This window comes from Balaenoptera acutorostrata, chromosome 18, assembly GCF_949987535.1.
Source record: "Balaenoptera acutorostrata chromosome 18, mBalAcu1.1, whole genome shotgun sequence".
Classification (NCBI taxonomy): Eukaryota; Metazoa; Chordata; class Mammalia; order Artiodactyla; family Balaenopteridae; genus Balaenoptera; species Balaenoptera acutorostrata.
Window position 1 is genome coordinate 2,344,607 of NC_080081.1, and position 13,774 is coordinate 2,358,380.

At 49.9% G+C, this 13,774-nt stretch overlaps 1 protein-coding gene across 1 annotated transcript in view; it reads right to left on the reverse strand.

Moving 5' to 3' along the window:
• The window catches only part of COL4A2 (collagen type IV alpha 2 chain), a 177,023-nt gene that overhangs the window by 32,055 nt on the left and 131,194 nt on the right, over positions 1 to 13,774 (reverse strand). Inside the window, 7 exon segments of the mRNA XM_057533227.1 lie at positions 653 to 816; positions 2,008 to 2,100; positions 5,696 to 5,845; positions 6,330 to 6,440; positions 10,446 to 10,512; positions 11,440 to 11,493; positions 13,554 to 13,598. Of these exon segments, the coding sequence (XP_057389210.1) occupies positions 653 to 816; positions 2,008 to 2,100; positions 5,696 to 5,845; positions 6,330 to 6,440; positions 10,446 to 10,512; positions 11,440 to 11,493; positions 13,554 to 13,598 (684 nt within the window).

The following is a 13,774-nucleotide window of genomic DNA, read 5'->3' on the forward strand; positions in this document are numbered from 1 at the left end:
TTCTTTTGTGTATTATTTCACTTAGCATAATGTTTCTGAGGTCACTACACTGTAGCACGTGTCAGCACTTCATCCCTTTTGATGGCTGAATAATGTCCCATCGGGTGGGTATGCTACGTTTCATTTATCCATTTATGGGCATTTGGGTTTTTTCTACTTTCCGGCTGGTATCATGAATGCTGCTGTGAGCTTAATGCACAAGTTTCGGTGTGGACACGTGGTTTCAGTTCTCCTGGGTCTGTACTAGGAGGGGACTTTCTGGGTCACACGACACCTCTATGTTTGACTTTAAAAAATTTTTTTGGCTGCGTTGTATGGCTTGTGGGATTTTAGTTCCTCAACTAGGGACTGAACCCGGGCCCTAGGCAGTGAGAGCACGGAGTCCTAACCACTGGACTGCCAGGGAATTCCCTGTTTGACTTTTTTGAGGAAGCATTAAACTTTTCCACAGTGCCTGCCCCATTTCACATTCCCACCAGGAAAAGCTTTAAAGCTTCTCTTGGAATACGTGGCCGTTTTGAATGTCACACTGGGTGCGTAAGTGTTGCTGGTCTAAAGCTGTATTAATTCAATAAATAAAAGCCGGGAATGGGGAAATGGGGCCGGGCGTCAAGGTCGTCTTATCGGCTTCGTGGTAGAACTGGTCTCTCACCTTGAATCCTGGGAACCCGGGGATGCCGTGCTGGCCGGGGTCTCCCGGGCTGCCTTTCTTCCCTGGTTCCCCATTGGTGCCGGGAAAGCCCTTGGGTCCTGGTGGCCCCGGAAGACCCCCGATGAACTGGTCACCCTCTGCACACTGACAGTCGCCGTCATTGCCTGCAACGTGGGCGGAGAGGGAGGGACTTGTTATTTGCTCGTGAAGCACGTGTACGACCCTCCTGTTGGCTCTGCAGGGGACAGGAGGGCAAGGGGGTGAGGGCTTGGCTGGGGGTGGGCCACACGCAGGACACGCCTACTCTGGTCCTCATACCCCCTCATTCTTAGACAAGGAGCGTGAGTCTCCTTGGGAGGCAGATACGTAAAGAACAGGACCGTTGACGGAGGTGTGGGCGGAGTTGGGGACTCAGCGGCAGGAGTTCTAAGAAGCCACCGCGGGGGCTTCGGGGGGAGGGCAGGAAGGTCCAGGGTGAAGGGGAGCCGGAGAGAGGGCGGCCTGGCAGCAGCTGCGGGCTTGGAGCCCAAGGTCCTGGTGCAGAGGGAAGAAATACGTGCCCTCCCTTCTTCTGTCTTGCTGGCTGGACCCAGGGAGGCCAGGGGCAGGGGAGGGCCGAGCTGGAGGCTGGTGGTCGGCTTGGCTCCCAGGGCACAAAGGGGGACACGTGATGGCCCAGGGGTGCCGAGCTGCCCAGCTCACCCACGCCACCTGACCCCTGCACCGCCCGCAGCTCCACGCGTGCTGCAGAGGTCTGGCGGTTAAAACCCAGGATGCCCAGGGGTGGGCGAGCTGAACAGGCCCCCCCGAGGTCCCCACAGGCGGCCCTTGCCTGGAGAGGTGGGGTCCCCCAGGGGCAGCAGGGAGAGGAAAGCAAGGACAGCTCGTTCCCACCAGCCTCCGCCCCACCTGGGCAGGTCACGTCTCTCCTGCTTTGCCACCGCCTTGCTGCCGACGCATCCCTAACTCGGGGAGTCGGGTTAGGACCAAACCAGATGATGACCCTACAGCCCTCTGCAAACACTTGTTACATTTTCTTGGAGCTGAGGGCTCGGATGAGTCATCTGAATTCAGTCTAAGAAGCCACCGTGCATCTTTTCTGTCCCATGTTGGGCCCCGTGTTGCCTGAAAGTTCAGTGATGAACGTGGCAGACAGAACAGAGACGGGAGAGCCAGCTGAGAGCTGGGTGTGCGGAAAACGAGGAGACCCCGCCCCCCAATGTGACGGCCATGGCGGGGGGGGGGGGGCCGGGGGGACGCAGGGGCTCGTCCTCATCTTGGAACCAGTGAAGGGTGAGCTGGACTCAGGAGGGCCAAGCAGCGCCCCGCCCCCTGTTGTTCCGGGACCTCCTCACCTTTCCATCCTTTCTGTCCGCGAGCCCCGGGGAAACCAGAAGGCCCAGGGTAACCCACCCTGCCTTTTGCTCCTTTAAGGCCGAAAAGGAAACCTGAGGAGAAAACCCACAAGGACGGCACGTTAGCACAGCCCAGGACCCCGTATCCCCCCACCCCGTGTGGGAAGGGTTACAGCCGAGTCTCCCAACAGAAAATGGCCCCCATTCCAATTCCATCCCAACTACTCGCAGAAAGACACGGAGACTTTCTTTTTGTGGCCATTGCTTCCAGGATTGGAAACACATGTGAACCCCGATGATTTTTAGTTTTTCCATTAAAGTCTAGAAATAGAAATCTTTACTTTTCAGAAACATTGAGTCCAAAGAAGACTTTAGGTTTTTTTAACCACGTGTTTTACTTTGACTTGGGTTCTAAGACTACTGCAACTTCTGGTTCTCAGAATGACAGAAAACCCAAACAGTAAAAGATGTTAAAATGAACTAGCTTCCCTATTCTGTCCTCTCCTCTGGAACGGGAGCACCTGTGCACGCCCCTCCCCCCAGACCCCACCATCTTTCCTCTTTCACGCCTTTGGGTGAACACACGTGCACACACGTAACCATGTAGATAACGTGTGATTCTCCCACCCCCATCACTAGGATCACGGTACTTCAGGCGTCCTTCCGCCATCTGCAGGGCTCTGATAATTCCAAGCAGGGACATCCGGGTGAGGGTGTAAGAAACAGACTCTAAAAGCCCACAAAACGCTCCGTGTCCCACTTGAGCAGAGCGCCATCTCGTGGTGGGAACTGGGCTGCACATTCCTGGGAAGCACCACCGCTGGGTACTGACTCCCAGGATTCTGGCCCGAGCTCCGGGGTATGTGGAGATGGGTGAGGCCCAGGAGGGGACCATGCTGGGTGGGGAGCTGGGGAGGGGAGACCCAGAGGTCAGTTTGGGGCATGCAAAGTTGGAGATGCCTGTGAGACACACAGTGGTGACGAGGTGTCCAGTTAACAGTTGGGACGAGTTTGCGGCTCAGAATACTGAACTGGGCTAGGGACACAGTTAGGGAGAGCTGGCACATAACTGGTGTTTAAATTCCTGTGAATGCAGGAGCTTGCTAGATAGAGAGACACAGACAGGAACTCCGCTGCCCATGGGATGGTGGAGGGGGAAGAAGGAAGACCTCGCAAAGGAGCTGCAAAAAGAAGGGGAGAGATGACGAGGGGGGTGTCGTGGAGCTGGAGAAGAGAGTGTGTGGGGGGGGTGCCGGCTGCACCGCTGGGAGGATGCTGACAGAGCAAATGGTACCCCGGATGTGACTCCACAGGTCACTGGTGACCAGGTCAAGAGCACGTCAGCCTGGCGGTGGACCGAGGGCTTTATGCCATGTTTCCACGTTCTCCTGATACGTTAGGAGAAGCTAGAATTACGGGTAGTTGTTTAATCACAGATACTCCAGGGATGTTGGCTTTTAAAATCTGAGACGAAGACACTGTGGGTATGCTTCCCAGTGTTTGCAAATCTAGACAGAAAAGGCACTCTTGGGCCATCTTAAGGTACCATCCTCCCTCCTTCCTACACTGTTTTTTTCTTCATCTGGTAAATTAATAATTTCAAGCAAGTCCTGAAGAATAGCACCGTGCCAGGGAACTCTACCTAATGCACTGTGGTAACCTAAACGGGAGGGCAGTCCAAAAGGGAGGGGATATCTGTATGTGTACGGCTGATTCATTTTGTTGTGCAGCGGAGGTTAACACAACACTGTAAAGCAACCGTACTCCAATAAAAATTAATAGGAAAAAAATAAAGAGATCTCCTGATGAAAAAAAAAAAAAAAAAAGAATAGCAGTGCACCTCTGCGATGTTTCCAACATGATTTTCCTGAAGAGGTCAATGGCTGTAATAAACCTGGCAGTAGTTTGACTTATTCTAGAGCCCCCCGGCAGTCGACTCAGTTACCCTAGCTGAACTGGATGTAAGCAAAACGTTTAGCTCAGAAAGAAAACTGGCTTCACAGTTTGATTTTGCTGGAACGGCAAAAGAGTAAAAATTCTGGTTTCCATCAGTAGCAACACATAAAACTGAGTGAAATGCAGTTAACAAGAAAAGAATCCAACAGTTTCATTCCAGGGAAAAAGCTGAAGAACTCTGTGGGACTCAAGGTCATTGATGTTAAATTATGACTCTACACAAAAATATTTTAAAAGGCTATTAAGGTTGGCTACTTTTTGTACAAGAGATTGCTTTTAAAAAAGTGATTTGGGAACAATGTGTCTCATAGGGTAAAATAAATATTTCAAGGAGAACTGAAGTTGACAAAATGTATCAGACACCATTCCATCTATTTTATAAATTCTCCCTTCAGTTAACCACATGGACCGGAAATTAGTTAATTTGTTTACAGATGACTTATGTTGGTAAATCATAGATTTACTAAGCAAGACTTACAAAGCCAGATGGTATGTGTTTGTGTCTATCAAAATGGAATTTAGTTACAGGAATGATGGCAAGGTTAGCCTTCAATCACAGTCTTTTGAAGAGGCGTATTTTTATGCTTTTATTTTTAACACATCATGTTCTGTTGCCAAAAAAGGAAAACTCAACAGATACCGTTTACTCAGGATATGTAATGTTCACAGAAACTTAGCCATTATCACAATGCCACAGTAATAAATATTACTGCCAGGATAATAAAAAATATTAGTGATAACAGTACTCAAACTATTTGGCAAATTCCAGGGAAATATCTGCACCCCGAATTTTTCAAAAGAACGTGAGGAAAAAAAAAAAAAAAAAAAAAAAAAAGAACGTGAGAATCTGCTTTTTGCAGTTGAAGGAGAATTGGGAACGCAGAACCTTAGTAACTTAAAATTTAACGCAGAAGACAACAGAGAAGTGACTGCTGATTTTTCAGTGGAAGGTGCATGTACTGATGTGCTTCTCATGCCTCCAACAGTTTTCCTTCTGAAGAGACAGCAATGAGAAGCTGGCTTCCGAAAGCAAGGAAAGCCTGGTCTCGATCTACCTTTAACTGAACTCACACACTATCCATTAGCACATGTGAAGAGGGGAATCTGTCAGAGATGAGTGGGGGTGACGTCAGGAATTAAAAGTCAAATATTTTGAAAAGAAGATGCTGAATTGTGCCCATGTCGCATAGACAGCAATAGTGACCTCTTTTTTAGTTCGATTTTACGATGTTCAAAGCATAACCCTAAAGCTGGAAGCTGAGAGGATAACCGTTTTGGAGGGCAAGCCTCCTTAGAGCTCAGCTGAAAGATGAGCCACGGTTGCATCAGAACCTGGAAACTCAGTCTTGCGCCGGACAGCACGAGGGTCCAGACGCCGTGCTTGTGCAGCCTGTAGACTCTCAGCATCTTCCGTCTGGGCCCCGCCCAGGGCTGTCACATCCCGTTACAGGTGGTGCAGCCCCTCCTGGTGTGAAGCAGGAGCTCTGGCTCCTCGGGGGCCCAGAAGGCAGATCACCAAGTCTGCCTATCGCGTTGGTTAACCCAGGGGAGAGGCTGTGTGTCAGGGCGGGCCTTTCCTGTCTGCACCCCAGAGCACCCGCCACACTCTCACACTGCCCGCTGCCTAGTGCACGCAATTATTTACAAGAAAATCCCAAGTGAAAATCCAGCCGGGGCCAGGCTCCTTTGTCTGGACGCTGGCACGACCTCCCTTGAGTTTCCCTCCGCTTACCGTCTGGGCCAGGTGGTCCCGGGAGCCCTGGGGGACCTCGGAGCCCTGGCTTTCCGTCAGCTCCCGGCGGGCCGGGGTCCAGGGCGGGGATGCCCGGCTCTCCTGTGAAGCCTTTGGGTCCCATCTCGCCCGGTAAGCCTCTCTTCTCATCTGAAAATCCAACAGCAATCACAGCAGCGTGAGCCCTCTGAGATGCACCCGCTGCGCTGGTGTTCCCGCCCCCCGGGGGGGTCCCCAGCTGGGCTAGTCGGTTTACAGTCGAGTCAGTGACTTAAAGGGCAATGCCGCCGGTATATTTCATCGCTATGTTTCCACTTGAAAAAGCCCCTCTCCTTGCCCCCAAAAGACGGACCGAGAGTTGTTATAACACTGGAAGATGCCTGTGCTCTTCCCGGCCAAGTGACAGAATCACGTGAGTTACCATCAGCAGCACCTCCGACCTAGTGAGGGAGTCACTGTCACAGGTGCCGTGGTTCTGTGACGACATCCCAACATGTATTCGAGATGCGTTAGAGCTGCTGGGTCAGCCTATGAGACACAGCACTGACTGGGGGGCCGTGCAGGCAGCGAGGGGCGGGCGTCTGTGTGGGACCCGAGGGGACGTCTCAGTTTCGATGCCGCGGACGCACGTTACCTTCATCTCCGATGGACGTGCCAGGCTGGCCTGGAAAGCCGGGGTCTCCAGGCTCCCCCCGGGCCCCTGGGTCCCCGGGGGCTCCTTGGAATCCTGGGTCCCCTCTGGCACCTGGAACCAAGACAGGCCCCACATTATGAACAAGACTGTTGTCCAGGACTCAAGGCAGATGTTCACTTTTTCGTTGAATGTATATTTACTGATATTCTGTCCATTGCACGAGGCCGGCGGTGTCCAAATGTTTCATCTATGGTGGCCCCTGCTTTCAAGGAGCTCATTCTCAACCAAAGAGGACTGATAAAAGGTCCCTATAAATGTTATAAACAAGAGAGGAACAGAATGCCAAAAAGATACAGAGAGGTTTCAAAGGAGGGGAGGATTATTTGGGGGGAAACCTGACACGGAGGGAGCACGGAGAATGAGAATAACAGAAGTAGACAGTATTTCTAAGCTCCTGAGTGTGCAGACTCAGCGTTACACACTTGGCTGACATTCGATTCCCGTAAAAGCACGTGTGTAGATAGTATTACAGCCCCAATGTCACAGAGGGGTGAGGCTTCACGAGAAGGTAAGCTGACAGCTGATGGAGACAGATGACAGGGGAGGGGAGGGCAGAGGACGGTCAGGGGAAGGACGTCCACAGAGGACATCAGCCCAAGAGAAGCAGGTGAGCACAGAGCAGGACACTTTTGGGGGGTGGGGTACGGGTGAACAGGGTCGTGGAAAATCAGGTTGCACAACAGCTGAGTCAGCGGGAATGAAGAATGAATGAGATGATTTGGACCCTCCTGCACCAGGCACCATGGGGGTAGCTGGGGGGCGACGGGGGCCAACTCTCTCTGAATCCCTCTTCCCCTGAGCCCCAGCTCTTGCCCGGCTCAGCTTTTCATTGCTGTTTGCTGGATGAATGATAGATGTGAAGATTCTTACAGACCTTTTCCCTAAATAAACAAATGACAAGGGGCTTTGTTATGCTCCCTGGCTGTGTAAAATAGCAACGCTTTACTGCACAGCATGTTTTTCTGGTCTACAATTGGGAAAGTGGAGAGAGTATGATGTTTCATGGTACAGCGATTAGTAGTTGTTAGGAGAGATCACATCACTATGTGATCTTTAATTTTTTAATCTTAAGAGAAAGTCCTTAAGATAAGAAGGGATTTGCTGGGCCTCATGCTAGACGTGTTTGTAAGGGGTGGAACATGTGAGTCTGCGTCCCTGTGCTGGGCTCGGCTGCCTGCAGAGGGGACGGAGGGCTGGGCTCTGGAACAGGGGTGGCCCGGGTCTGAGTCCTGCTCCTTCGCTTGCTACGTACACGATCTAGGGGCGAGTTACCCAACTTCTCTGTGCCTCGATTTCTCCATCAGTACAGTGCGACCAATGCCAGCCCCCATCTCAAAGGGTCTTTACAAAGAGTAAATCAATGGACCGGTGCAAATTAGAACAACTTGCTTCACTGCCTGGCGTGCTCAGTAAGCACCATACAAATGTTAGCCATTGCCGTGATTGAATAAAAAGAGACAAAATACAATTGAAAACCGCAGATCTTCTCATGTGTTTGGGAAAAGAACAAGATCATTTTTTAGTAACCTTGCAATCATTTTTTTCAATGCAAAGCTCTTCGAATCCTTTGCGTTTTGACAAGCTCCCGCAATGCTGCCTGGTGAGAGGTACATGTATTTCCCTCTTTTCCATGATAGAATCTGCTCATGAGACAACCTCTCACTCTAAGGAGCCCTGGAGCTTGGTCAGCCTTCCAGCTCACCCAGGACGCAGGAACTCTGCTGTAAGGAGCAAGGAGGGTGACTGCTGACTTTCTCACCCTGCACTTGGGGAAAAGGAAACTTGACCACCCACTGTCCCGGTGTGGTTTCCAGGAATGCAGGGTGGTGAGGGGAACTGAATGCATTCCGGGCTCTCAGTCAGGGAGCTTTCTGATGAGTGCAAAAGAGACATCACCAACGTTAATTTTAAAAACTGTGTTCCCAATGTCACCTCACACATGTCAGAATGGCCATCATCAAAAAGTCTACAAATAACAAATGTGGGCAAAGATGTGGAGAAAAGGGAACCTTCCTACATTGTTGGTGGGAATGTAAATTGATGCAGCCACTATGGAGAACAGCATGGAGTTTTCTCAAAAAACTAAAAGTAGAACTACCATATGACCCAGCAATCCCACTCCTGGGTATATATTCAAAAAAACAAAGCACACTAATTCAAAAAGACACATGTACCCCAGTGTTCACTGTGGCGCTATTTACAATAGTCAAGGTACGGAAGCAACCCAAGTGCCCATCAACAGATTGATGGATAAAGAAGATGTGGTACATATATACAATGGAACACTACTCAACCATAAAAGAGAATGAAATAATGCCATTTGCAGCAACATGGATGGACTTGGAGGGCATTATGCTATGTGAAATAAGTCAGACCGAGAAGGACAAATACTGTATGATATCACTTATATATGGAATCTAAAATATACGACCAACTAGTGAATATAACAAAAAAGAAGCAGAGACACAGATCTAGAGAACAAACCAGTGGTTACTAGTGGGGAGAGGAAAGGGAGGAGGGGCAATATAGGGATGGGGGGAAAAAGGGTTATTGAGGGATTATATGAAATCATGTGTGTGGAACTTGTGAAAACTGTAAAGCACTATAGAATTTAAAGAATCTTTCATTCAATAAAAAAAATAAATTTTAAAAAAGTGGGTTGCAAAATTAAAAAAAATTAAGTTCCCAAAGTCTCAAAGACATGATTTCCATTTCACCAAAATCACCAACAGTAAGTCAACCTCATGTCGGGTCCCTGGGGTTTCTGGCTTGGCAGACGTCTTGGGCTCCCCAGAGAAGGACGGGAAACTGGCTCCACAGTGGGGTGAACTCCCAGGTTTGAGTTTATTTGAAATATACTCATCGATGGTTTGATGTCACCCTGGAGAGAGACCTCTAGGGGACCCCACCTGGCCTTGTCCTTGGCCTCGCCCTGTCTATAGTTTCCCCATCGTTGGATGAAGACATGCAAGGGTATTATACCAGCAGATGGTTCACACCTAAGCAGGAAGGTTAGTCCTTGACCCCTGGACATAGATAATAGGGTGAGACAGATGACCTACTGGGTACAGGAAGGAAACATTAGAGCACCTTCATTTAAAAAAAAATCTCACCCTTTAAAATCCCTATCTGATGTACATGTTTTAGCACATGCAGTATTCAGTCATTCAGGTAAACATTTACTGAGCAACTACCATGTGCCTGGACTGTTCTAGAATTGAGGATACAGTAGTGACCACACAGGCTAAATTCTCTGACCTCAGGGAACGTCCTGTATCATGGATAAATTATCCATAAATAAATATTCATACTATTATTTGGAGGGGTGCTGAAAACATTTTTTTTTTGAAACCTAGAAGGACGCACATTCAAAAAGGTTCACAGACCATTGCTCTAAGCGCAGAACTAGAATTATATTTTAACAGATCGTGCCGATGGGAGGCTGAGCTGAACTAACAAGGACAGCACAAGCCACAACACGTGCAGAATCCCTCACTGACACTCAGGGGTCAACTGTGACCGTGGGATTATTTTCCTGTACAGCCCAGGTGCAAATGCCTGGAGGTTTAGTTCTTTGAAGTTTAAAAGGCTGTGACTGTTTCCAGATTACAGACTATGATCAATTCCAGCCTCCGGACCGGCGAGCAGGGGGCGTGAGCATCTTGGCGCATTTGGACCAGAAACCAGTGAAGTGGCTGGGACAGCGCCCATGGAGGCCTGGCGGGCACGAGGGCTGGGTTTCCATAGTGATGCTGCAGGTGGCAGAACCAGAACCTGCACAAGGTATGTTGAAATGAAAGCCTTTCCCAGCGGAGGAAAGCGGTGAGCAGTCTCTCAGCCAGAGGCAAACTGGGGGTCCCTCCGTGACACCCCGCTTAAGCCACGAGGGAGGGAGGGTTCACAAGACTGAGATTCCTCAGCGTTTAAGTGCTAAACATTAACACTTAAACACTTTTCTTTTTTTGCTTTGTTTTGTTTTGCTCAGAAAATCTTTCTCGCAAGGTCATGGCTCTGTATCCACAACAGATGAGAAAGCAGGACAAATGGCATACAGACCTTTGGCCAGGGCAGGATACGGGGAGTAGGCTGGTGGGCCGGGGGGGCCTGGTTCACCCATTTCTCCCTGGAGAAAGAAAAGAGGAAAACAAAAGAATGTGAGGCTGGCCTTCTGGAGTTTTGGACACTATGCCTGTTTCCAAAGAACAGAACTGAAAGCGACCATGAGCCCAGCGGAGGCTGTTCTGAGTCACAGAACCACGGACGGTGCCCAGGCCCCATGTCCACGATGCTGTGCTGATAAGTCCGGGCATCCCAGCCGCCAGCTGGACACGCCAGGAGCGGACAGGTGGGCCGGTGCCCATCTCACTCTGAGACCCTTGTCAAACTCCGGAAGTGGCCAGGTGACCGCCTTGCTCAGGGCAGACTTCCCTGTGGTGATGACAGCACCTGAGCTGCCCATGGGGCCGAGCTGGGGTGGTGTGACGGCACCTGATTCAATACCATCTGGACGGTGAGACCTAAAATTCCATGAGCTGCCTTGACGTCCCTGAGCCTCACGGGGCCCGGAAGCCCTGACTGTGAGTCCCCCCATCCTCACCAGCTATGGCCCAACTGGTGGTAGATGCCCCCCAACCCAGCTAGTTCCCCCACCAGCTGGAGCAGCTGCAGCCCCCGGTCCTCCACTTCCCGGCCCGCCCATGGGATTATTCACACAAGTCAGTCGCGTCCCCCTCGGGAACCAGGGCCCCCCACCCTCTTGTTACTACGGCGCCTGCGTCTCTCAGCCCCCTGGTTCACTCTGCTCCGGGTGCAGGTCCCCACTGCCACCTCTACGTGACCCCATACGGCATGCAGCACCCTGAGGCTGAGACACAGGTGACTCGTGGGTGAATGTCCACCTCATCTCTCAGTGCCAGGTGTCGTGTGATCAGTTACATGACACAGGAAGGAGGAGGCCTCCTTCTCCAACAGGGTGTTTAGGAGGTGATCAGAACACCATCCAAGGGAAATAAGGGAAAGTCAGCCCGATTCAAATGAAAACTGAGCCCACCTTGGGTCCTGGGTATCCATCAGGGCCTTGGTAACCATCCGGTCCTCTGCTTCCCTGCAGGAAAGATGTTCAGTGCTTAGTTTTAATCTTTAATATAAAATTTAAAGACGTAACCACAATCCATTGTGTCTAATAAAATCAACAATAGTTTAAGATCACCTACTACCCATGTTGTGTTCAATTTTCCCTGATTTTAGTCTCCAACATGTCTTTTTAAAGTTGCTTTGTTTGAATCAGGATTCAAAAAAAGGCAAATTATGACATTTGGTTGATATGTCTCTTAATTTGCCTGTAATTCATAACGGTTTTCTCTTCCTTTCTACTTTGGTACCTTTTGTCGTTGCTGTTGAGGAAACTGGGTCATTTGTACTGTGAACAGCCTGCGTGGTGGATTTGGTCCACTCCATCCTTGTGGAGTTGGGCAACGTGCTCCTTTATCCCCCAGATTTTCTCTAAACTAGTTGTTAGATCTTGGGCCTCCTTAGTCTCCGGTTCATCTTTTTTGAGCAAGATTTGTTCCCGGTGGGTCCCGAGTCCTTCCCACCGAGTCACACGTGCCGACTGCCCCACTGCTGTGATTTCACGATTGACCAGTGGGGTCGGCCGTTGACAACCTGATCCAGCTACTAAAACCTCCTCCCAAGATGGGTTTTGAAAAATTTTAGTTAACACCAACTGGAATCATTAAACCTTTTCATTTAGAAGTTCTTCTCCTCACTTAAAAAAAGTATCTAATGCTAATAATGATTGCATTCTAATTCTCTTGAATATGGATTGAAAGACAAAGTTTACCCTTATGGGCCACATCGTATCTGGATAGATATGAAAAGCTTTTAAAAAAGCTAGAAATTTATTCCCTCTTGCTGAAGAATATATACAGTAAGGCCCCCCCCCCCCAAATTCGGAATGCCAATGGGATAAAGTATGTACGTTATCTGATTGTTTTACTGCATATCTTGAAATCCAGGAGCACGTATGCTGAAAGTTACATTATTTAGAGTGAACTAAGATTGGCTTAATTTGGTGCTTTCACGTTGGGCCTCTGGTTTAGACGGACTTTCTTTCAGCCTAGGTGGAGCTGAAGATTCGAAAGTGAAGGCAAATTTCTCTGATATTAAAAGTGACCTCCTGCTTAGAGGCCATCCCACGAGACAGTCTAGGAGCCCTGACGGAGCTTGGAGTGACTGCGGAGTCGGTGAGCAGGCATCCCTCCCGACTGAGCCGCGTCCAGTGCGACATGACCGCCCAGCTCAAACAACGCCACCTGTGCTGACGTGGGACAGCCCCCGAGGAGCGCTGGGTGAAAGACATGAGTGGAGGGCAGCGGAACGGGATGAAATGTTCATTTTCCCTGGTTAAGTTACATGCATGTAAAAACACACGCCCCGCCTGTGCGAGCCCTGATCTGAACACCCACCCCACGTGCACGGGGGTCGCCCCTGGGGGGCGTGCTGGGGGTCTGCGGTGGGCAGGGCTGGCCCGTGCACTCTCTGCCTGAGTTAGTGAAGACAGCAAAGAGTGAAAATAAAGAAATCATTACTTAAAAAAATCGATTCCTATGTTTTCTCGCGCATCTGATCTAGCACTCAGACAATTCTAAGCCTGATGCAGATTTATAAGACATTTCTCAGCTGCCATTTTCTTCCTACAAAAATGGCCCAAAATCTGTCCATAGAACACAGGATAAAAACAACAAATTGGGTCATCACGGAAGGTAAGCGAAGTGCCAAAATGTGAGAGATCAATATATAAAAAATGTGGGAGGACCTGTGGCCGCCATGTTGGCAACCTTCCTACAGGACACACTGGAGGTGACACCGAGGAGGGGGCAGGCTGGAAACCACGGGAGCCGTGGCCGGTGCGGGCCGGGGGACGGGAGGCTCGGAGGGAGAGGACCCCAGGGCTGGCTTGCCAAACAAGAGAAAACGTAAATGAGCTCGCTTACGCTTTGAGAATGATCTGGGAGGGAGGATTATTTCTGCTACTGTAAACGTGGGAAAGTTTTAAATGTTTTCTCTGGGGACATTTTCTTCTGGGATGCCCCAGTCTTTGTATGTGACCTTTGCAAGGTGTTTCAGGCCTGGAGCAGATTGCATTTCATGTCTCAAACTTACTTTCTGTCCCGGTGAACCTTTCTCACCATCGAAGCCGGGGGCACCCTGGGTTGAACAGAAAACAGAAGTGGTAACAGCTCAGAATATGCAGGGACACTTCCCGGAGGGCATTGTCATAGCACCCGCCGTGGACTAAAGTAAAATACTTTGCTAAGCCAGTATCAAAACCACCTGAAGCCTCCTTTTCTTTCCTAGAGGAGATGGGTCACTTGAGGGACCCT